Below are 19,767 nucleotides of genomic sequence, written 5' to 3' on the forward strand. Positions count from 1 at the left end.
AAAAGCCTTTTAATCTTACAAAATGCAATTTGAATGATGGAAGGTTGTTCAGATACTGGCTTTCTGTAAAAACATCATTGTGTTAGATTGTTTGTAATGTCAATAAAATTGGCTGCTTGGGCAGTTTGTGATTACCTTAGCTTGGTTTCTGCTACTGTTACTTGTTATCTAGGTTCTGAGCTGCTCATTGTGGTTGCTGTCTCTTTGGACCAATACAAATGGCAAGTATGAGATTAACATGATAAAAGTATGTTTATGTAACAGGAAGAAGCTGGGCACGGTGGCTCATACCTATAATCCCAGCACTGTGGGTGGATCATGAGGTCAGAAGTTCAAGACCAGCCTGACCAACATGGTGAAACTAAAAATACAAAAATTAGCCAGGTGTGGTGGTGTGCATCTGTAGTCCCAGCTACTTGGGAGGCTGAGGCAGGGGAATCCCTTGACCCCAGGAGGCGGAGGTTGCAGTGAGCCGAGATCGTGCCGCTGCACTCCAGCCTGGGCGAACAGAGCAAGACTCCATCTGGGGGGAAAAAGAAAAGCCAGGAAGAAATATTGTAGAGTCTCTGCAAAAATGAAAATATCTCAATTAAGTTTGTTGCTTTAAAGCAAGATTATAGTTTAAGGCTTGAGATGTGAATTCATTAGGTATTTAAAATCCAGCAATTCTTAAGTTTGTGCTAGAATCAGGTTTTGCAATAGGAATACTTAACCTTGGATCTCGGGGGAAAAGAAATACATTCTTTTCCATTAGAGACCTTAGCTATATGATAGTAACTTTTATCTAAAATTTTCAAAAGGAGAGTGATCAGTGTGTTATACTTAGCGTCAAAGTTACTTTCCTTCCATAGTGAAAACTTGAGAACATTGTAATCTTTCTCTAACAGACGTGTTGCAAAGCTGCTTGCCATCTTGTTGTCCTATATGACTTCCTTGCATTTCCAGTCCTTGATTATGTTCCCTGTTTTAATGATCTTTAAGAGGGGAAAAGACTCTTCAACAGATAGCTTCTGATTTATGCCAGATTTTAAAAAGCCAAATAGAAATGGGCTCTAAAGGAGGGTTCTTTGGCCATTTTGATCTAATAATAGTCTTATTTCCAGTCCCCCTGCTTTGATTAGACACTTGATTTCATGTGAGCATCATGGATTTGATACTTGCCTGTCTGACAAACAGTTCTACAGAAGGATAGCCTTACCCTTTAAATAACACAGTTAAGGTACACTGTGGAATTAGAAATATTTATTCAGAATATAAGAATGTTTGTAAAATATTATAAATGTCTCTGTATAAATAAATGGAGTTTTTAAAAAACAATTCTATATCAAATAACACAAAGTAGCTATTTTACAGCAGCTAAAACTAAAGGCATCTGGAAACATTTAAAGAATACAAGTGAAGAACCTAAAAAATTACAAGGTATAGTACAGTGTTAAGTAGCAATTTTAAAATGAGACTTTCAGTACAAACAGTAGAACAATACTGACAAATGCAAACTTAGTCACATGTGCTTTAACAACTGACAATACATTCAAGCAGGTTTTTCTAATTCAAGTGTACAGCACATTTTCAAATAATAGGAAACAAATCTCATGCAAAGTAAGTCTTGACAAGATGTCTAAAAACTGATTAGAACTAGAAAAGAAGTGGACATGTTTTATTATCTTTGCATTAGGTTCAAACAGAAGCAGATTATCAGGGGCTGTTACTCACTTGCCATTCCTGACATGAGCACTATAAGTGAATACTATGAGTTCTACAAACAGAACATTTTTCCACATGAATTTGATTTGCAAAAAGTGCAAAAGCGAATGGTAGAGCCAGAATTACTAAGTATGGCATCAGTGTGAATGTGGGGGAAATTTGTATATAACTTGCCTTGTTCTGCTGCGCTGATACTTCACCTGATTAGCAGATGAATGACTGTGGAAAGATTAAGTACTAGTGAAGGATGTGGTTTTTCACAGCAGTTGATGTTTCCGGGACTGAATGATTTCTTCATCTTGGTCACATGCAAAAATCTCACCCAGATGTAATGTGATAAAGAATTTACCCAATGTAACCTTTAAGCAAAAATGTATGGTGGTCTGCATGTGAAACTGTCTATCTCTACACAGGTATTAGCAAAACAAGAATACATGAACAGCTGCTATCAACTTGTGTACTTTTTTCCCACTTGTTTATATTTTATCAGCCACTGAGAGATGAGTGATGCTGTGGTGATAGCAGTCAGCATTATTTCTTAGAGACTACAAATGTATTAAGTTAGAGTAATTTCAGGTGTGCAAAACAGGAGCTACTTCTGAAGGCCACAGGTTGGAGCTTACTTTAACGTGACCTATATAAACATAAGATTTGTAGGATGTGGATAAACTTTAAGTGAATTTTTGTTTTGTAACCAGTTATGCCACTTCTATAAACTCTGTAAGAGTGCTCAAAGGTGAATCAAACTTGTATCATTCCTTGTCAAATAGGCTGTTCCCATTGGATAAGAAAAACTGCTGTATGTTTTCCTGAAAAATCTTATAGTGTTCTATAAAGCCATCACCTTCTGCAGAAAAAAAAATGTTACTTATGCTCTACCTCCCCAGCCCTCACTGAAAACTTTGGTAGCCCTATGGCTGCATCCTAATCAGGGTCAGTGCAGAAATCTCAGCCATTACAGGAGTCTCTTACTATTTTGGCTCTACAAATATTCTAAGTAGTAGTTCTGTTTGCTGAGTCTAGAAGTAGGTGAAGCTGTAAATAGTTTAATAGAATGATTGGGACATACTACCAATGAAGAATTTGCAAATGGTTTAAAGCCTTATGGAGGAAAAGACACTTTCAGAAATGTTTATTTTTTTTAATAGTCTTGATATCTTATCACTTTATTTAAAGCTTGATAATCCAAACTAACTCTTGAGAGCTATTAAGGTTGATTGATAGACTTAAGGTGATTGCTGGATAATTCTTGTGGGCCATAGGAACACCTTCAGAAGGGAACAGGCAACTATGGAGGTTCTTTAATTCATGCCAGTGACATGGGCAGTCCAATCTCGATCAGGGAACTATGGGTCACTTTTTTTTTTTCATTTAAAATAATCTAAACTCTATCCAGTTAGGAACCAGAAGACTTTCAGATAGTTTCATGTTTTCCTTAGAGTGGTAAATTTCTTACTACTTCCTAACAGCTTTTAAGAAAAAGCCTGTGGGCTCTAATTTGGACTGCCTTTTGGAGTAGAATGTCAAGGCTGTGACTTATAGAATTCTCTGAGGTCCCTCTTAAAATACTGCTGCAAGCTCAGAGAAGACTTAGTGCATGCATCTGAAAGGAGACTTAAGCAGTTAATTTTAAAAGTGCTAAACATAACATTTGTTTCAGGCAGCATGGATATTAACTAACTTCAGAAAACTAAGTTTCAATAAGGAATCATACTGTTCCCCAGTCTATGACAGGTTTTGTAGCTGGTAAGCTCATACTGATGGCACTCCAACTATGGACAGAAGTCTCTTTTGCTTGTGATTTGCACAGTTGGTTTTGTTTGCCTCAGTCCAACAATGGGAAATATATTCCAAGGGAACTGTGAAATGGGTCCTTTTGCCCCGTGCCCATTTCTTCAAAAGCCAAAGACTGAATTCTGAACAGAGATGGTTACTGACTAAAAAGGGGGGTAACCATTGAGAAAACTAGGGAGAACAATTCAAAATACGAAATCCAAAGGTTTTTAAACTCATATAAATTAGAATCAAGATCATTGTTTACCCTCAACGGAGATATTAGAGAAAAATTCAGGTAAAGCCAGGTTATACACAAAGGAAAATTACCCAGGCACCTGCAAGCATTTAACTTAATCAGTAGAGTTCAGTAGCTCCCACAATTAGCATAATCAAGTGCCAGCCAGTTCACCTTCAAGGATTGTGTCTTGGGGAGTATTTGAAAAATACAAGGAAAGGAAGAACTTTTATAGCTTTTTTATTATACATATTTATAAAAGTAACACTTTTGCCTGCAAAATAGTTTTTACCCAAATCATCACATATTTGAAAGTATTAAACTCAAACTAAGGTCAGGTAGAATGAATAAAACTGGGGCCTTTCACAGGAGCTGAAGCTGCCTCTGCCTGGGTGAATGAAAGGGCCAAGAAGGGGAGGTTCTCTGACTTTACCTGGGGCAAGAATGGAGACAGATGTCAGTAGGCAGGATTTTATTCCTGCTTCAGCCCCATGTTTCTGTGTCAGTGAAAATGAAAACTGTCCGTCTGATGCCTGCTTAATCACAAAAGAGCCATGCACATCCCACTTTGCTCAAGGGAGGACGTTTCCCTAGGCAAGCTGGAAAAAGGGTGAAAACTGATTTTTTTTTTTTTTTTTTTTTTGGCTTTAGCCAAAACATTTTCCTCATGACAAAATGCAACTTTATATGAAAAGTAAAAATTAATTTTTTAAAAAATCACAGGAATGGCCAGGCACAGTGGCTCATGCCTGTAATCCCAGCACTTTGGGAGGCGGAGGCGGGTGGATCACTGGCGGTTAGTTCGAGACCAGCCTCACCAACGTGGTGAAACGGTCTCTGTTAAAAATACCAAAAATTAGCTGGGTGTGGTGGTGGGCACCTGTAATTACAGCTACTCAGGAGGCTGAGGCAGGAGAATCGCTTGAACCCGGGAGGCAGAGGTTGCAGTGAGCCAAGATCACACCATTGCACTCCAGCCTGGGTAACGAGTGAAACTCCATCTCAAAAAAATAAAAAATAAAAAATAAATAAAAAAAAAAAAATCACAGGACCTAACTGACCAAATGATGGATAGAAACCAGTGGGCATTTTCATAGTGATCAAAGCACCCCAAAGCCGGTCCTTCTAGACTGAAACCAATTGATTTTTTGTTTTGTTTTGGAGATGGGCAGCCCCACTGCTGGCCTCTCAGTGGTTGCTTTTCGGATAGAACTGTCTACCCTCCAAATTGGTGGCTGGAATATCCTCCATTGAACAGAAGGCTGTGGAATTTGTATCATGCTCTGAAAATAGACCCACCCATAGCTCATGGACACAGAGACTCTACTGCAGAAACCTCATCAAGTTTAATTTGTAGTCAGCTGTGGCACTGGAACATGTTTTCCATAGGGAACTTTGGATGGATTCTCTGGTGCTACAGAAAAAAAAAGTAAATGGTCCTTCAAGTGTATCAGTGTAGAACAGAGGTGGGGTAAAACTGAAAAAGAATAATGAATTTGTTTTAAGATGGAAGACCTTCCTGAAAGAATTCAGGTACTTTGGTCCTGCCTAGCCCTGTGTGCGCTTTGCTTGAACTTTAACCTTTAAGCACCATATGCTAACCATCACCATGTATCTGGGGGCAGAAAAGAAGCCTTAACAACCATTCCTTCACCCTGTCCCCATCATGACAACAGGAGCTAAGTCTTGAACTGGGGGTTATGCACACTCTTAAGTAGGCGTGATCAGTTTTGCAAAATGTTCAGTATCTCCTCAATGTCTTGCCCTTAGGTAGAGACAGGTCCAGAGCTACAAATGTACCCATGTGGAAGAGATCTGATTCAGCAGAACAGCAATTATGTAGTGCCCTGGGGCAGGACGTGCTAATAATGTTTCTCTGCTCTTGAAGAAACCCCTGATAAAATTTTAGTTCCACTATAGGTATCAAAAAGATTCTCAACTCTAAGTCTTGGATATTAATAAGGCTCCACTGAGAGGGAGAAATCCCAGAATCAAGAGAATGCTCCCTTCCTGGCCCTGCCTCCAAAATGAAGGTTGAAGGAAGTTTTTATTCTCTCAATACAAAATTGTTCAGGCACAGTCCTGGTGGTGGTCTGTAACTTTAGTGTATCTGGGACTGTAAGTAACACCTGTCTACCCTCTTCCCATGACCTGTAACTCCCAGAGAACACCTCTTATGACCGTCTCTATCTTAAAGTTGAGACCTGGGACTTGAAAACCAAAGCCTTGCTGCAGTAAACAAATCAGCAGTCCTTTTAAATGCTGGAGGCACACACACGTCTGTTTTCCCATGAAGCAGGAGGAAAGAGGAGAAACTGGAGATCCTAGAAGAGCCCACCATCTACCAAAAAGAGGATACAATGGAAAATCTTACAGAAACAAATGCCTAGGATCCCACTGATGCACAGCCGCCAGACCAGAAGAGGAAAGAGAGTGAATGCTGAAAGCAGAAACAAGGTTCTGCTGAGCAGGCACAGAACATGTGTTTACATGCTGTTGTGGGCCAGGGAGGCAAGAGTGGGCACCTCTGGATACAGTCCACTGTGTCACCATGGTCAGTCCACCCCAAGGGCTGAGTTGGGGCACTCCATTGTCCAAGTGCCGACCTACCTGCCAGCCTTCCCTTTCCTCCTCCTCCCAACAAGAACATGGGCCCTTCTGTCCTCAGTGGCCTGCTGCAGTTTACTTCCCACGGCAGAGGTCGGGTGCGTGAGTGCTGATTAAAGCGAAGTTTCATTGGTGTGTGGCCTGGAGTTCTCTTCCTCCAGCAGAGCTATTCTTTGCTTGAGCATCCTCACTTGGGTCTCATGTCTCTCCACCATGGCCATCATCTGCGACTCTAACTTCTTCAGTTTGTTTTGATGCTTCTTCTTCGCTTTCTCATAGGCAGCCACCAGGTTGCTAGGTGGGAATGAAGGGAAATTAGTATGAAGATTCATAGAAAGATCACTCAGCCTCTTCGGTAAGAATCTGAAATCTAGTGGTGAGAGGAGGGACAGCACCAGGATGTCAACACTCAATGGCCAGTCACCTACTGGCTTAACCCTGATGAAACCAGCCGGATTGCTAGATGCTGGTCACTCTCACATATTAGAAGGGGTTCTAAGAGTCAAACCAACAATCCAAATTGGCCAAGTCCAAAATGGATAAATACAAATAGTGGGCCTGTTTGTTCCTCCATGGTTGCTTGCAACATATACCCTTACAGGAGTGTATTCCTGAGGCACTGCAATCAGTGACCATACCTGGGATGAGAGCAGAGAGATTGTTCTTGTTCTAGCTTCCCTTTATGCTTTGGGCTGGTGGGACTCAGAGTATTAAATTAGACCATAAGCCAATGCTGCAAAGCCAAACATGGAATATATAGGCTTTTGAACTGCCCCCACCAGTTCACGCCTGGTGGGTGAGGGTATACAGTGAGCCCAGGTAAGTCCAGTCCATGTATAGTCATTACCCTTACAGCTGTTCTCCCAGTTTGAGGACTCACCCCAGGGATTTGTAAAACCCATTCAGGAGGTCTGTGAGATCTTGAGCTTTTATTTCCAACTATAGAGCTGGATGATGCCAGGTGTTCTCAATAGATATCCACATACTATTGACTGCAGAAGCAACCGTCAGAACCCAGCTGTCTTCTATTAAGCCAGATATTAAAGATTTGCAGAATTCTAAGACCAGTGCCACTTTCTAATTATTTCTTGGAAAATAGTTTTTCATAAAAATGCCATTTTTTTTTGTAAATGAAATAAAAACTTTAAAGAATTTATCTTGGTTTTAGTTTCTAACACGAGAAGTATTAATAACTACAACTTACAGGAACAAAAGCTCTTTGAGGTCCTCCGTTTTTTATAGAGAAGAGTCCTGAGCCGAGTCTTAGAGCAGTATTTCCTCTTTTTTTTTTTTTTTTTTGAGACGGAGTCTCGCTCTGTTGCCCAGGCTGGAGTGCAGTGGCGTGATCTCGGCTCACTGCAAGCTCCGCCTCCCGGGTTCACGCCATTCTCCTGCCTCAGCCTCTGGAGTAGCTGGGATTACAGGCGCCTGCCACCTTGCCCGGCTAGTTTTTTGTATTTTTTTGTATTTTTTTTTTTTAGTAGAGACGGGGTTTCGCTGTGTTAGCCAAGATGATCTTGATCTCCTGACCTCGTAATCCGCCCGTCTCAGCCTCCCAAAGTGCTGGGATTACAGGCTTGAGCCACCGCACCCGGCCAGAGCAGTATTTCCTAAAGTATTCCAGTGGAGATTGTGTTGCTCAAATAAATTCCATAGCCAATTTTGTTTGGAAAATACTGCTTAAACAGATTTTTTATTGTATGACTTCTCAGAACCCTTAAGATACATAATATCAGGAGGCACATACCACAGTATGCTACATTTGGCCAGAGGATGTTGTTACTGAGCATTTCTTAGTTTCAGTGGAATATCTTGCGAGAGGTCGCTGTAAGGAAGACCAGGTTTTTAGAGCGCCAGGTAGGGACTCACCCACTCTCTAGAGTTAGTTCTCAAGAGTTAGGGAAATGTCCATCCCTGGTGCTGTGTCTACATGCGGGGTGTCAGTCCAAGTACCACCTGGGGGAGGGCGGTGGGGGCTGGGTATAGGGAGATTTTTACCTGTTGGCCCGCTTTAGATCATTCACGAACTCTGCGGATTGCTGATGTCGGATTTCACTGCTCTTGGTGAGTCTCTCCAAGGCACTCACCAGCTCTTGAACTCTGGCCTTCAACTTCTTTTCTCTGTATCAAGGAGAGACAAAATATGCCAGGAATAGTTTGAGATGATGCTGGAGTTGCCCACTACCTGGGAAGTGGTGGCAGGAAGAGGAAGGTTTAGCTTGCAAAGCCTAAAGGCAAGGGAGAGAAAAGATACTAAAGGGCCCAACAGTGCTGCTGTCGCCTGAATGAATTCATTCTCAAATGCAGATTTAACCCATTTCTTCAATGGCAAGGGCTTTTTTTTTTTTTTTTTTTTTTTTTTTTTTTTTTTTTTTTTTGAGACAGAGTCTCGCTCTGTCGCCCAGGCTGGTGTGCAGTGGCCGGATCTCAGCTCACTGCAAGCTGCAAGCTCCACCTCCGGGGTTTACGCCATTCTCCTGCCTCAGCCTCCCGAGTAGCTGGGACTACAGGCGCCCGCCACCTCGCCCGGCTAGTTTTTTGTATTTTTTTTAGTAGAGACGGGGTTTCACCGTGTTAGCCAGGATAGTCTCGACCTCCTGACCTCGTGATCCGCCCGTCTGGGCCTCCCAAAGTGCTGGGGTTACAGGCTTCAGCCACCGCGCCCGGCCGGCAAAGGCTTTTTAAAGATCTTCATGTGTCAAAGAAACAAGACAGGAATTTGTTTCTAGTCTTCTAGCTAATCTAGAAGTTCCTTTCTACTGCTGGCATACCAGATCCTCAGCAATGAGTGCAGCCTGACCACAAACCCCCATCTCAGTCTCCATCCCTTTCTTTTTCAAGTGTCCTAAGTATCTCCTGAACCACTCAGATTCAGCAACCTACCTTGAACAGGTCCCTACTCATTGAGACCAACATGATCACACCTTGCCAAAAACAAAAAAAATGGTAGAGGGAATAGATATGATACTCTTCTCATTGTAAGGGTCCTTATTTCCCATGAAATTACATTTGCACTTTTGACTACCTGCCCTCCATAGGCAAAGCAGCTTCAAGTTCTGTGGACTCTCTACTACTTTGGTAAGGTAACCCAAGCCAATTGACTTAGAGTCAGTTCAGGGAGGTTTCCAGTGTCCAGTCAGCTCATTGCCTTCCTCTTATTCCCACAAGACCCAGCAGGGAAACACTAATCATGCCTTCCTGATGACTATGATTCCAAGATCCCTCTATCACATGCACAGTGTTCCTCCACTTAATATCACACTCAGCACTATGTCAGTGTATTATGTGCTGGAGCCATCAGGCTCCCCCGCGGTCGTGTCTGGTTCTAAAGTGGCAAGGACCTTACTTGGTTTGCTTCCCCAATGCACCCCCAACGCTGAGCACCGTGCCTGGGTGACAGCTTCTAGTGACTGTTAAAACAGCTTTAGAACAACTCACTGAAGGTAATGTATTTGATTCTTTGGGACATATTAAGAAACCAGGATTTAGGGAAGGAATTCCTCTGAAAAGGACTCACTGTATGTAGAATGTAAATTTGCATGATTAATTTATAAGACAGTTGGGTAGGATCTAGCAAAATAATAAATGAACATGCCCCTTGACTAAGCAACTTGACTTCTAGGAATTGATTTTACAGTGATATCAGGAGCACAGTTCCTAAAGACACATCACTTATAGTTGGATTCACTTAGGCACTGGTTACAATAATGCCTAATAAAGGGAGACAACCAGGGAACTGGTTAATCACAGCCTACCCATGCTACTGAAATGCTCTGCTTGAAAAATATTTAAAATGCAGATGGAGGGCCCCGGGCAGTGACTCATACCTGTAATCTCAGCACTTTGGGAGGCCGAGGAGTGTGGATTACTTGAGCTCAGAAATTCAAGACCAGCCTGGGCAACATGGTGAAACCCCACCTCTACAAAAAATATAAAACTAGCCAGATATGGTGGGTCATGCCTATAGTCCAAGCTACTCAGGAGGCCAAGGTGGAAGGATCGCTTGAGCCCAGAAGGTCAAGACTGCAGGGAGCCATGATCCTGCCACTGCACTCCAGCCTGGGCGACAGAGTGAGACCATCTCAAAACAAACAAAACCAGATGGTCATGCACTGCCTTGGAAGGATATCTGATACATTAAGCAAAAAGGGTGAGTTGTAAAGATGCCATTTTTGTAAAAACTGAAAAGCTGAGTGTGAATATCTGACACTGTAGTAAGAGACTAGAAGGTGAAACACAAACTCAACAATGCTTAACTCATGAAGGGGGTTGATGGGAGGCTTTCATTTTCTACTTCACTCACTTTTGCATTGCCAGATATTTTTACAGTTTTCTATGTTTTGTGTAAAGTGCAAGTTAGAGTCATATAAGAACGGCATGGGAATGTGACCTCGGGTGAGAAGGCTCCTTTCTGGTGCCCGAATGGTTCAGACCCTGGTTCTCATTTCCTGGCTCTTCATATATCTAATCTTGTACATTTCTGTCTTTAGCTACTACAAAGGTAAGTCAAGGTCTCCAAACTCATCAATGAAGAAAGGAATTACAACACAAAATCCAGGCCTGCTTTTGGGAGAAAGGATGGAAGGGGCAGGATCTTTAACGGAAGTCTAGCAACCAGCTGTCAGCCCAGAACTCATTTTTCATTAAGTCCTCCTACCCGCCTCTGCTAAGCCGGAAGGAGCTTGTGTTTCTCCTGGGGCCTAGCAGCCTCCAGGACATCTCAGATCTGGCTGCATTTCCTCCCGGCTTTGGAGAGTGGCAGCATTTCCTACCAGCAGTGAGGATATTGTTGCAGGAGGGGAGCTCCCTTCCTCCCCACCTGCCCCCGCAGCACCTCCTCAGCCTTCTCAGCAGCCCTCCTCCAGCAGAGGCAGGGAAGGGTTTTTTGCCCTATATTTTATTACCATTTAGAACCCTTTATCTTTCATTCTAATGTTGATTAATAGTGTAAAAGGAAAAAAAACTGAAGAGAGTTAAAAATGTAACCACAAACTCAGTAAGAAATTCACAACAAAAAACTGGGATGCTACCTAGAGCAGTCAAATCCCCAGCCTCCCCCAATCCTATCCACACTCAGCAAACAGGGAGACTGTGGAAATCCCAGCCCTTCCACAAGACAAAAGGCTTCCTTCCCCAGCACGCAGGCCCTCAGGGGACCAGAGGGAGCTTTCCGGATCTGGCAGGCTCCGAAGGAGGACAGAACCCCAGAAGGGAAGGAGAGGCTCTCTCAGACCCAGGCCAACCCCAGCTTAGGGTTGTGGCAGGGGTGGGGAGTAGCCATTGCTGGGAGCTCAGAACTGCCTGGCCTTCAGAAGGGAATGGAAGTGAACCGCTGGGAGAAACCCCAGGAAAGAACTATGATGCTCATTTATTTAAAGATGCAAAGACAAGGCCAAACTGCAGACTTAAGCCTAAAATTTGGGTTAGTTTTATCTGTTTTCATTTGAGTGAGGCAGACACCTGCAGTATAAGAGCCATGACTTCAGCATCACTCATCAGGACCCAAAGAAACGCTAAGTCACTGCCAAGTAACAGCTGCTCTAGACCTGTGTCCAGCATAGGAGCCACTAGCTATGCAGGTGGCTGGCTGAGCTCTTGAAATGTGTCTGGTCCAAACTGAGATGTGCTGTAGGTGTAAAATGCACAATGGAATTTGAAGACAACACAAAAAAAATGTAAAATATCTGTTTAGTTTAAAAAATACTGATTACAGGGGCCAGGCACGGTGGCTCACACCTGTAATCCCAGCACTTTGGGAGGCCGGGGCTGGCAGATCACCTAATGTCGGGAGTTCAAGACCAGCCTGACGAACATGGAGAAACCCCCGTCTCTACTAAATACAAAATTAACCGGGTGTGGTGGTGCATGCCTGTAATCCCAGATACTCGGGAGACTGAGGCAGGAGAATCGCTTGAACCTGGGAGCCGGAGGTTGTGGTGAGCCGAGATCGCACCATTGCACTCCAGCCTGGGTGACAAGAGCGAAACTTTGTCTTGAAAAAAATAAAAATAAAAAAATACCGATTACATGTTGAGATATTTTGGACATACTGGGTTATGTGTTATTAAAATTAATTTCGTGTGTGTCTCTTTACTTTTTTCATGGGGCTACTAGAAAATTTAAAATTACATACATGCCTTGCATTTGTGGCTCATATTACATCACTAGTGGACAGTGCTGCTCCAGAGCAATTGTTTAATGTTGTCAGTGGCATGTGAACCAGAGCAACTCCATCTTAAATAGGAGCTGGGTAAAAATGAGGCTGAGACCTACTGGGCTGCATTCCCAGGTGGTGAAGGCATTCTAAGTCACAGGATGAGATAGGAGGTCAGCACAAAATACAGGTCATAAAGACCTTGCTGATAAAAACAGATTGCAGTAAAGAAGCCAGCCAAAACAGCAAACCCAAGATGGTCAAGAGAGTAACCTCTGGTCTTCCTCACTGCTACGCTCTCACCAGCACCACAACAGTTTACAAATGCCATGGCAACGTCTAAAAAGGTTTAAAAAGGGGGCGGTATGAATAGCCCACCCCTTGTTTAGCATATCATCAAAAAATAACCATAAAAACGGGCAACCAGCAGCCCCCGAGGCTGCTCTATGGAGTAGCCATTCTTTTATTCCTTTACTTTCCTAATAAACTTGCTTTCATTTTACTCGATGGACATGCCCTGAATTCTTTCTTGCACAAGATCCAAGAACCCTTTCTTGGGGTCTGAATTGATAAATTTTCTAGTAACAATATTACCAGATATTTTCCCTGGCTTCTGACTCAGTAGGTTTGGGTTGAGACCCAGGAATTGCAGTTTAACAAGTGCCCCAGCTGACTCTTGTTATCAGGCAAACTTGAGGGACGGGCGTAAGGCAGAAGAGTTCCTCACCTGGACCTGAGGATGAGCTTCAGTTACTCCTGGAACTGACTTTCTCAATTTATGTGCAAAATTGCAAGCATGGGGCTCACCTGATAAAGTTTACAGTTTTCCTCAGAGTTTTCAAAGGATGACTTGGAAAATGCAAAGAAACACAGCTTACTAATTCAAGTCACATTGAAACCTCAACCATTCTTGTTCCTTTCTACTTCTAATTTAAATTTGGCCTTTAGTAAAGATTTTACATGGTTTAGGTATATGAGATAGGCCAAAACAAGCTCGCTCTTGGCTTCACAGATGAGAAAGCAAAAATTAAACACTACACATTCCATATGCATCTTCAATAGTAATGTATTCAATGTTTCCTGGAATGGCCAGAAATGCATAATCCATTCCTTTTTTATTCCCAGTAGTATCAGCACTCACAAATATACCCCATACCATCAAGCAAGAACAATGGTGGATTGTAATGACTGTGACAACCCAAGTCCCTCAGTACACACATGGATCTCAATTCCATGTCTTCCCACTTCAGTTTTTGGGCTTCTTATTCCTGGTCACAAAAGGTTATATGAATCTAATGACAGAGCCAGGGCGGGACTTTTTATTTTTATTTATTTTTAAGAGACAGGTTCTTGATCTGTCATCCAGGCTGGAGTGCAGTGGCACAAATCACAGCTCACTGCAGCCTTGACCTCCCGGGCTCAAGCAATCCCCTCACCTCAGCCTCCTGAGTGGCTGGGACTACAGGTGTGTGCCACCAGGCTGGGCTAATTTTTAAAACTTTTTTTTTATAGAGATAGGGTCTTACTATGTTGCCCAGGCTGGTTGCAAACTACTGGGCTCTAGTGGTCCTACCACCTTGTCCTCCCAAAATGCTGAGATTACAGGCCCAAGTAACCCCACCTGGTGGATTTTTAATTGAAACATAATGGGATACGTTTCAAGGTAGTGGAATATACACAGGGAATTAAGAGGCAGACTCCTGGTGGGAATTTAAAGGTAATACGAAAACCAAGGTGGCTTGCCAGTAAGCTGGGCAGAGCGAAGCAAGCCTCGGAAGTGGTGCTTGCTGGTGTACCTGGGTAACCTGGCAGTACAGCTTCATGAGCAAATCAGTAAGGAGGTTGTATTCTCCTTAAAATAAAAAGGCCAGCAGCAGTACTCTGTGATTCGAGTCCAAATGAGGAGCTGCAGGAGTCATCGGGCAAGAGCCCAGTCCCAATGAGGCTGTGAGTGGCTTCGCAGCCGGCCAGGAAACCTGTCAGAGGAGCTGTAATCAGACCAAACCGCAGGGAGTCACAGCCATGCAGCCACAAGGCCTGGCATTTCTTAGTAATTGCTGATTACATGGAATTAGTCACTAAGAGAATTGTCTGCATACGTGATTTCTCTCGTCCTCACCTTCCACTTACTTTTAACCCGTCAGGCTCTATCTCCACTGACGTGCATCACTGAGCTCACCAGTGATCTCCACGTTGCTGCATCCAGCGGTCCGGTCCCTTCTGTCCTTTTCTTACCTGCTTGCATCACCTGCAGGGCTGACCGCCTCTTTGCTCATGGCTTGCACAAGGCCTCCAGAGCCTGGATTTCATTCTGCTTCATTGGCTGCTCCCTTTCTATACTCCACTCCAAAATACTAGGTATTGTTTAGGACTTGGACCTGGCCTGTATTTTATCTTACCCTTTTCTCTAATGGACACCCTCCATTCCGTTTTCCTAAAAACTTCCACACTTATCTTCAGGCCTTTCCTTGGATCTCTGGACTTGTCTATTGGTGGCCTCTTAACTGGCATCTGTGATTTCACATGTCCAGAGGATTACTTCCCAAATGACCTCCAACAGCCACTCTCTCTCCTGTGTGGGCTAATGGCACCACCATTCACCTGGTTACTCATTGGGCTCAGATCTCCCTGTCAAGAGTTTTCTCACTGATAAAATTCTTGCAAAGGCGGTTTAAGTTACTTGGAGTCAGGCTTAACTCCTCCTCCCCTCATTCTCCACATCTGTTCAACAACAAACCCTATCTACCAAGTCTCATCCTGTCATTTATCACTACACCTAGCCAAGTGGTCATCACTTCTCACCTGGACAACCACGACAGCCTGCTAACCGGTTTCTCTGTCTCCGCCCCTGCATCCCTCTGCCCTGGTTTTCACACAGCATCCGGGTAACATTTCACATGACAGATCTGATCATGTTACTGCCCTTCAGTGCCTTTCACCTACACTTACAATAAACCCTGTGGTCTTGCCCGGACCTAAGGCCCTGCTTGACCTGAGCGCTGCTTGCTGGCCCTTTGGGCTGCTGGAATCACCCTTGCCCTGCTGGAATCCTGTAGGTCCTCAGCACACCCCTGCACAGCCAGGGCCTCTTCCGGATGTGCTTCTGCCTCTCTCCTCCTCATCTCAGCTTCAGTGTCACCTCCCAGAGAGGTGCAGCCTGACCACCTATCTAAACTCATGTCCCAGAGCTATGACATTCCCACACCTCGCCATTTCCTTCATATTGTTCATTGCGAACTACAGTTACTTTATTGGGAAAAAAAAAAAAAAAAGTCTTCACAGTGACTGTATCACATCATCCCCTTTCCTTCATGGTAATCACCACAATGTTTACTTATTTTTTAGAAAATCCAGGCAGCAGATAACAGCTGTCTCTAAGTCCTTTATAAGGATAGTCATTTAATTCCCACATAACGTTTGAAGTCAGTACTATAATGATTCTCATTTTTAAGGGTGAGGAATTTTTTTTTTTTTTGAGATGGAGTCTTGCTCTTTCGCCCTGTCTGGAGTGCAGTGGTGCGATCTTGGGCTCACCACAAACTCCAACCCCCAGGGTTCAAGTGATTCTCCTGCCTCAGCCTCCTGAGTAGCTGGGATTACAGGCGCCTGCCACCACGCCCAGCTAATTTTCGTATTTTTAGTAGAGACGGGGTTTCACCATGTTGGCCAGGCCGGTCTTGAATTCCTGATTTCAGGTGATCCACCTGCCTCGGCCTCCCAAAGTACTAGGATTACAGGCGTGAGCCACCGCACCTGGCCTACAGATGAGGAACTTAAGGTTAGTTAAGAGACCTGCCCCCAGCCAGTCACTTGCAGAACTGGGACTCCCACCTGGGATTCTGTCTGCAGAGCCTGTGCCCTTACACATCTCACTGAAGGAGCCTGCGATTCATAAAGGGAATACAGCAGAGTGCAAGATAAACAAGACCTCTGCTTAACAGCACAGCCCTGCAGAGCTAAGTCTCAAGTGTCCCCAGATAATGAGGTTCCGTAGGTATGTCTGTGGCTGTGTTTTGCCAGGAGGAGCAGCACAAGGACAACAGCAGTCTAATTTTTTTTTGCCCAGACTTTGCTACGAACATGTTTCTTGTCTAGGAAATCCATCTGGAGTTTTCACAGGCCTTGCCAGTGGCTGCTGTGTGTTCCAGAGCCCTCCACCACTCTCCCTTTATGAGGTCCCAGGTGAGGCCTACTTCTCTTTGAGCTTTCGGGATGTTGGGGGGATGACAGAAAAGTAAAATAAATCTCAATTACTCAAGCAACAACCCTCTCAATCCCTTGAGTGAGCCTCAGTCTTCACCCTCTGTGCTTCTAGGCACTTGGCTCTGGGGTTCAGCAGTTTATTTGCATGCTAATGAAGCCTTTGTATTCCATTAATGTCCTGCAGACCCATGTGCTTTTATGGAATTCTAAGCACAACTTCCATTGCTTGATTGCTTTTATAAATCAACCAAATATGAAGAATCAGCAAGTGCAAGTTTAAATAAAACAGCACCTTTTACAATAATGATCCTCCTAATGAACCAGTCAAGATTGTGCTGCTTGTTTGTTCAGTGGGGGCTCCCTTTTAAAAAGCACCCCACCCAGTTCCCTTTTCATTTTATCCCACTTTTTATGTGGCTCAAAAACAGTATTCATCCACAGTTGCTGAAACAGGGGTCAACTAGTGTCATCCTTTTTCCATTCATGGACAAATGTTGGTTCCTGCAAGTCTGGAAGTTTTCTACAGTTGGGTGGATGGTTTTGAACTTGGACATGGATTTGAACTTTGAGGAGTCTTGCTGGCTTTTTCTAAGGCGCTGCTAACAGTCAAGGGCTCTGTGGGCCACTGACGGGTAGAGCGGTTAGGGCCCAGCACAGTGGCTCACGCCTGTAATCCCAGCATTCTGCGAGGCTGAGGTGGGTGGATCACTTGAGCCTAGGAGTTTGAGACCAGCCTGGGCAACATGGTGAAATCCTGTCTCTACTAAAAATACAAAAATTAGCCAGGCGTGGTGGTGTGCGCCTGTAGTCCTAGCTACTTGGGAGGCTGAGGTAGGAGGACCACTTGAGCCTGGGGAGGTTGAGACTACAGAGAGCTGTGATTGTGCCACTATACTCCAGCCTGGATGACAGAGTGAGACCCTGTCTCAAAAAAGTACCACAGAAGTCTCAGAGAATAGAAGGAAGATGCATGGTGGAGGTGACTGAAGGAAGCTTCAGGAAAGTGAGCATTCTGATTGGAAAGGATGAGGGAGAATCAAGGATAAAGCAAAGGGTGTGCTCTTGGAAAAGATGAATTGTCCAGAGGGGCTGGACTACAGATCAAGCATGGGGAAACATTTGAAATATGGGCTAGGAAGTTAAGTTAGGGACCTACGGACAATCTTGAGTGCCAAGGCACTGAAGGTGTTTATGCAGAGCATCGTAATCTGAAGTATGTTTTAAGGTGTTCTGGCAGCAGAATGGAACTGCAGAATGGCCCATCAGGACACTACTCTGGAGCTCTGAGGGTCAGGGCCATGGAAAGGAATGCAAGGGATTTTAAGGAAATATGACCTGCTGACGAGAGGTAGGGAGGGGAGACTTACAAGTTATAATCCTGGATCATTAGGAGAAGGGGATTTTTAACATAAATAGGAATTCTTCAAAGGGCAGGAAGAAACAGAATCGTTTTGGATGTGCTGTTTTGAGGCTCTAGCATATTTGGGTGGAGATGTCTAGTGGGCGTGAGGCTGAGATAAGTTAGGGACCATTTAGAAGGAACAGCTGAAGACATCAGAGTTGGAGTCATATACTTGGCTGAGTAAGCCATGACCCCTGGCCTTAAAAGGACTCTCTTTCTGTGGGGGGACTGAGAGGCAAGGAGGGAGTTGGGGGTAGAACCAGGCACATTAAGAAACGAGCAATGAAGTGTTCTATGAGAGAAGGAAATTCATGGTGCATAGGAACCAAAAAATAAGTGGGAGACGGTGTCATTTCTGCTGGGAGGTGGAGGAAGGGACCATCCGGATCCATTTTACAGATAGGTTGAAGTCACACTGATGTGAATGTTTGGGGAATGCGGTTGGGTGGGGCCGGGGTAAAAGCAGCTGCAAAAGTGAAGCCCCAGAGGCGCAGAAGAGGAAGAGCAGTCGTGCGGCAGTGTGGGTAGGCGGGTGTGGGTAGGCGGAGGCATGGGTAAGGGGTGAGCATGGAAAACAGCCCAGGCGAGATCACACAACTGACCAAGGAGCTTGGACACACTCAGAGCCACGGGAGGTTGTCAGTGATGGGTACCATCGGCAGAATACTAAAATGGCCCCAAGATGTTTGCCTTCTAGTGTACACACACTTCCCCTAGTTATTTCATCAAACCCTAAGCTAGTTGCTGCTGTGAAGGAATTTTCCAGATGTAATTAAGGTCCCCCAGCTAACCTTAAGATAAGGAGATGTTTTTCTGAGTGGACCTGACCTGATTAGGTGAGCCTATAACAGGGTCTGGGCTCTTTCTGGAAAGCGAGTCAGAGCATGGGAGGGATTTGTCCGAGGGAGGTTCTCACTGCTGGCTTTGCAGATGGAGGGGCCACGCCAAAGGAGTGTGAGGGCTCTAGGAGCTGACAGTCCCCACACCAACAGAATTGTTTGGAGAGAACACAGCCCCACATGACACTTCAACTGCAGCCCTGCAAGACGCCAGGTGGAGAAGCCAGTCACGCTGTGCCCAGACTGCTGACGCACAGAATCTGCAAGCTAATAACGGGTGCTGTTTTAAGCCACATTTATGATGATTTGTTGCACAACGACAGAAAACTATTACAGGGTAACCATCAGATTCACATCCTGTAAGGTTACTCTTGGACCCTGAAAGATTTCTCTCCTTGTATTGGATTATTCTTAGGAGCACACGAGCCTGCTCTGGTGACTCCTCCTCCTCCTCCTTTTCAGAAGATGCAGGGTCTCACTGTGCTGCCCAGGCTGGAGCAATCCTCCTGCCTTAGTCTCCCAAATGGCGGGACTATAGGCATGCGTCACTGCGCCAAGCTGTGCCTTCTTAAAAAAGCTCCTTGATAGTTCTGCTGCTTGCACAGCGAAGGTCCTCAAACCACTTGTCTTCACTTCCTGCCTCTCCTCTTCTTAACCCGCCCCCATCTTGATGTGCTTGGCCTTCTTTCTTTTCTCACTTCTGAGCCTCCCTTGCTGGTAGATGTTTCAAGTCTCCCACCAGGAGTTTCCCCATCCGAGTGACCTGCACAGTGGCTGTCCATGGCCAAGCACGATGGGGGAAATTCCCACTCTGTCTCTGTGAACCCTGGGACTCTGCCTCCTGTGT

The 19,767-nt window shown here is 44.4% G+C and overlaps 1 protein-coding gene across 5 annotated transcripts in view; it reads right to left on the reverse strand.

Moving 5' to 3' along the window:
* Positions 1-5,042: 5,042 nt before the first annotated feature.
* MCC (MCC regulator of WNT signaling pathway) overlaps positions 5,043-19,767 on the reverse strand; it is a 486,531-nt gene continuing 471,806 nt past the window's right edge. For all 5 annotated transcript variants that reach the window (XM_030928032.1, XM_010375821.2, XM_030928033.1 and 2 more), the window contains 2 exons: positions 8,321-8,443; positions 5,043-6,616 (listed from right to left, as the gene is read on the reverse strand). In XM_030928032.1, coding sequence (XP_030783892.1) covers positions 6,436-6,616; positions 8,321-8,443 — 304 coding nt within the window. In that variant the 3' untranslated portion in view covers positions 5,043-6,435. The remainder of the gene's footprint in view (positions 6,617-8,320; positions 8,444-19,767) is intronic.

Source organism: Rhinopithecus roxellana, chromosome 3 (genome assembly GCF_007565055.1).
Source record: "Rhinopithecus roxellana isolate Shanxi Qingling chromosome 3, ASM756505v1, whole genome shotgun sequence".
Classification (NCBI taxonomy): Eukaryota; Metazoa; Chordata; class Mammalia; order Primates; family Cercopithecidae; genus Rhinopithecus; species Rhinopithecus roxellana.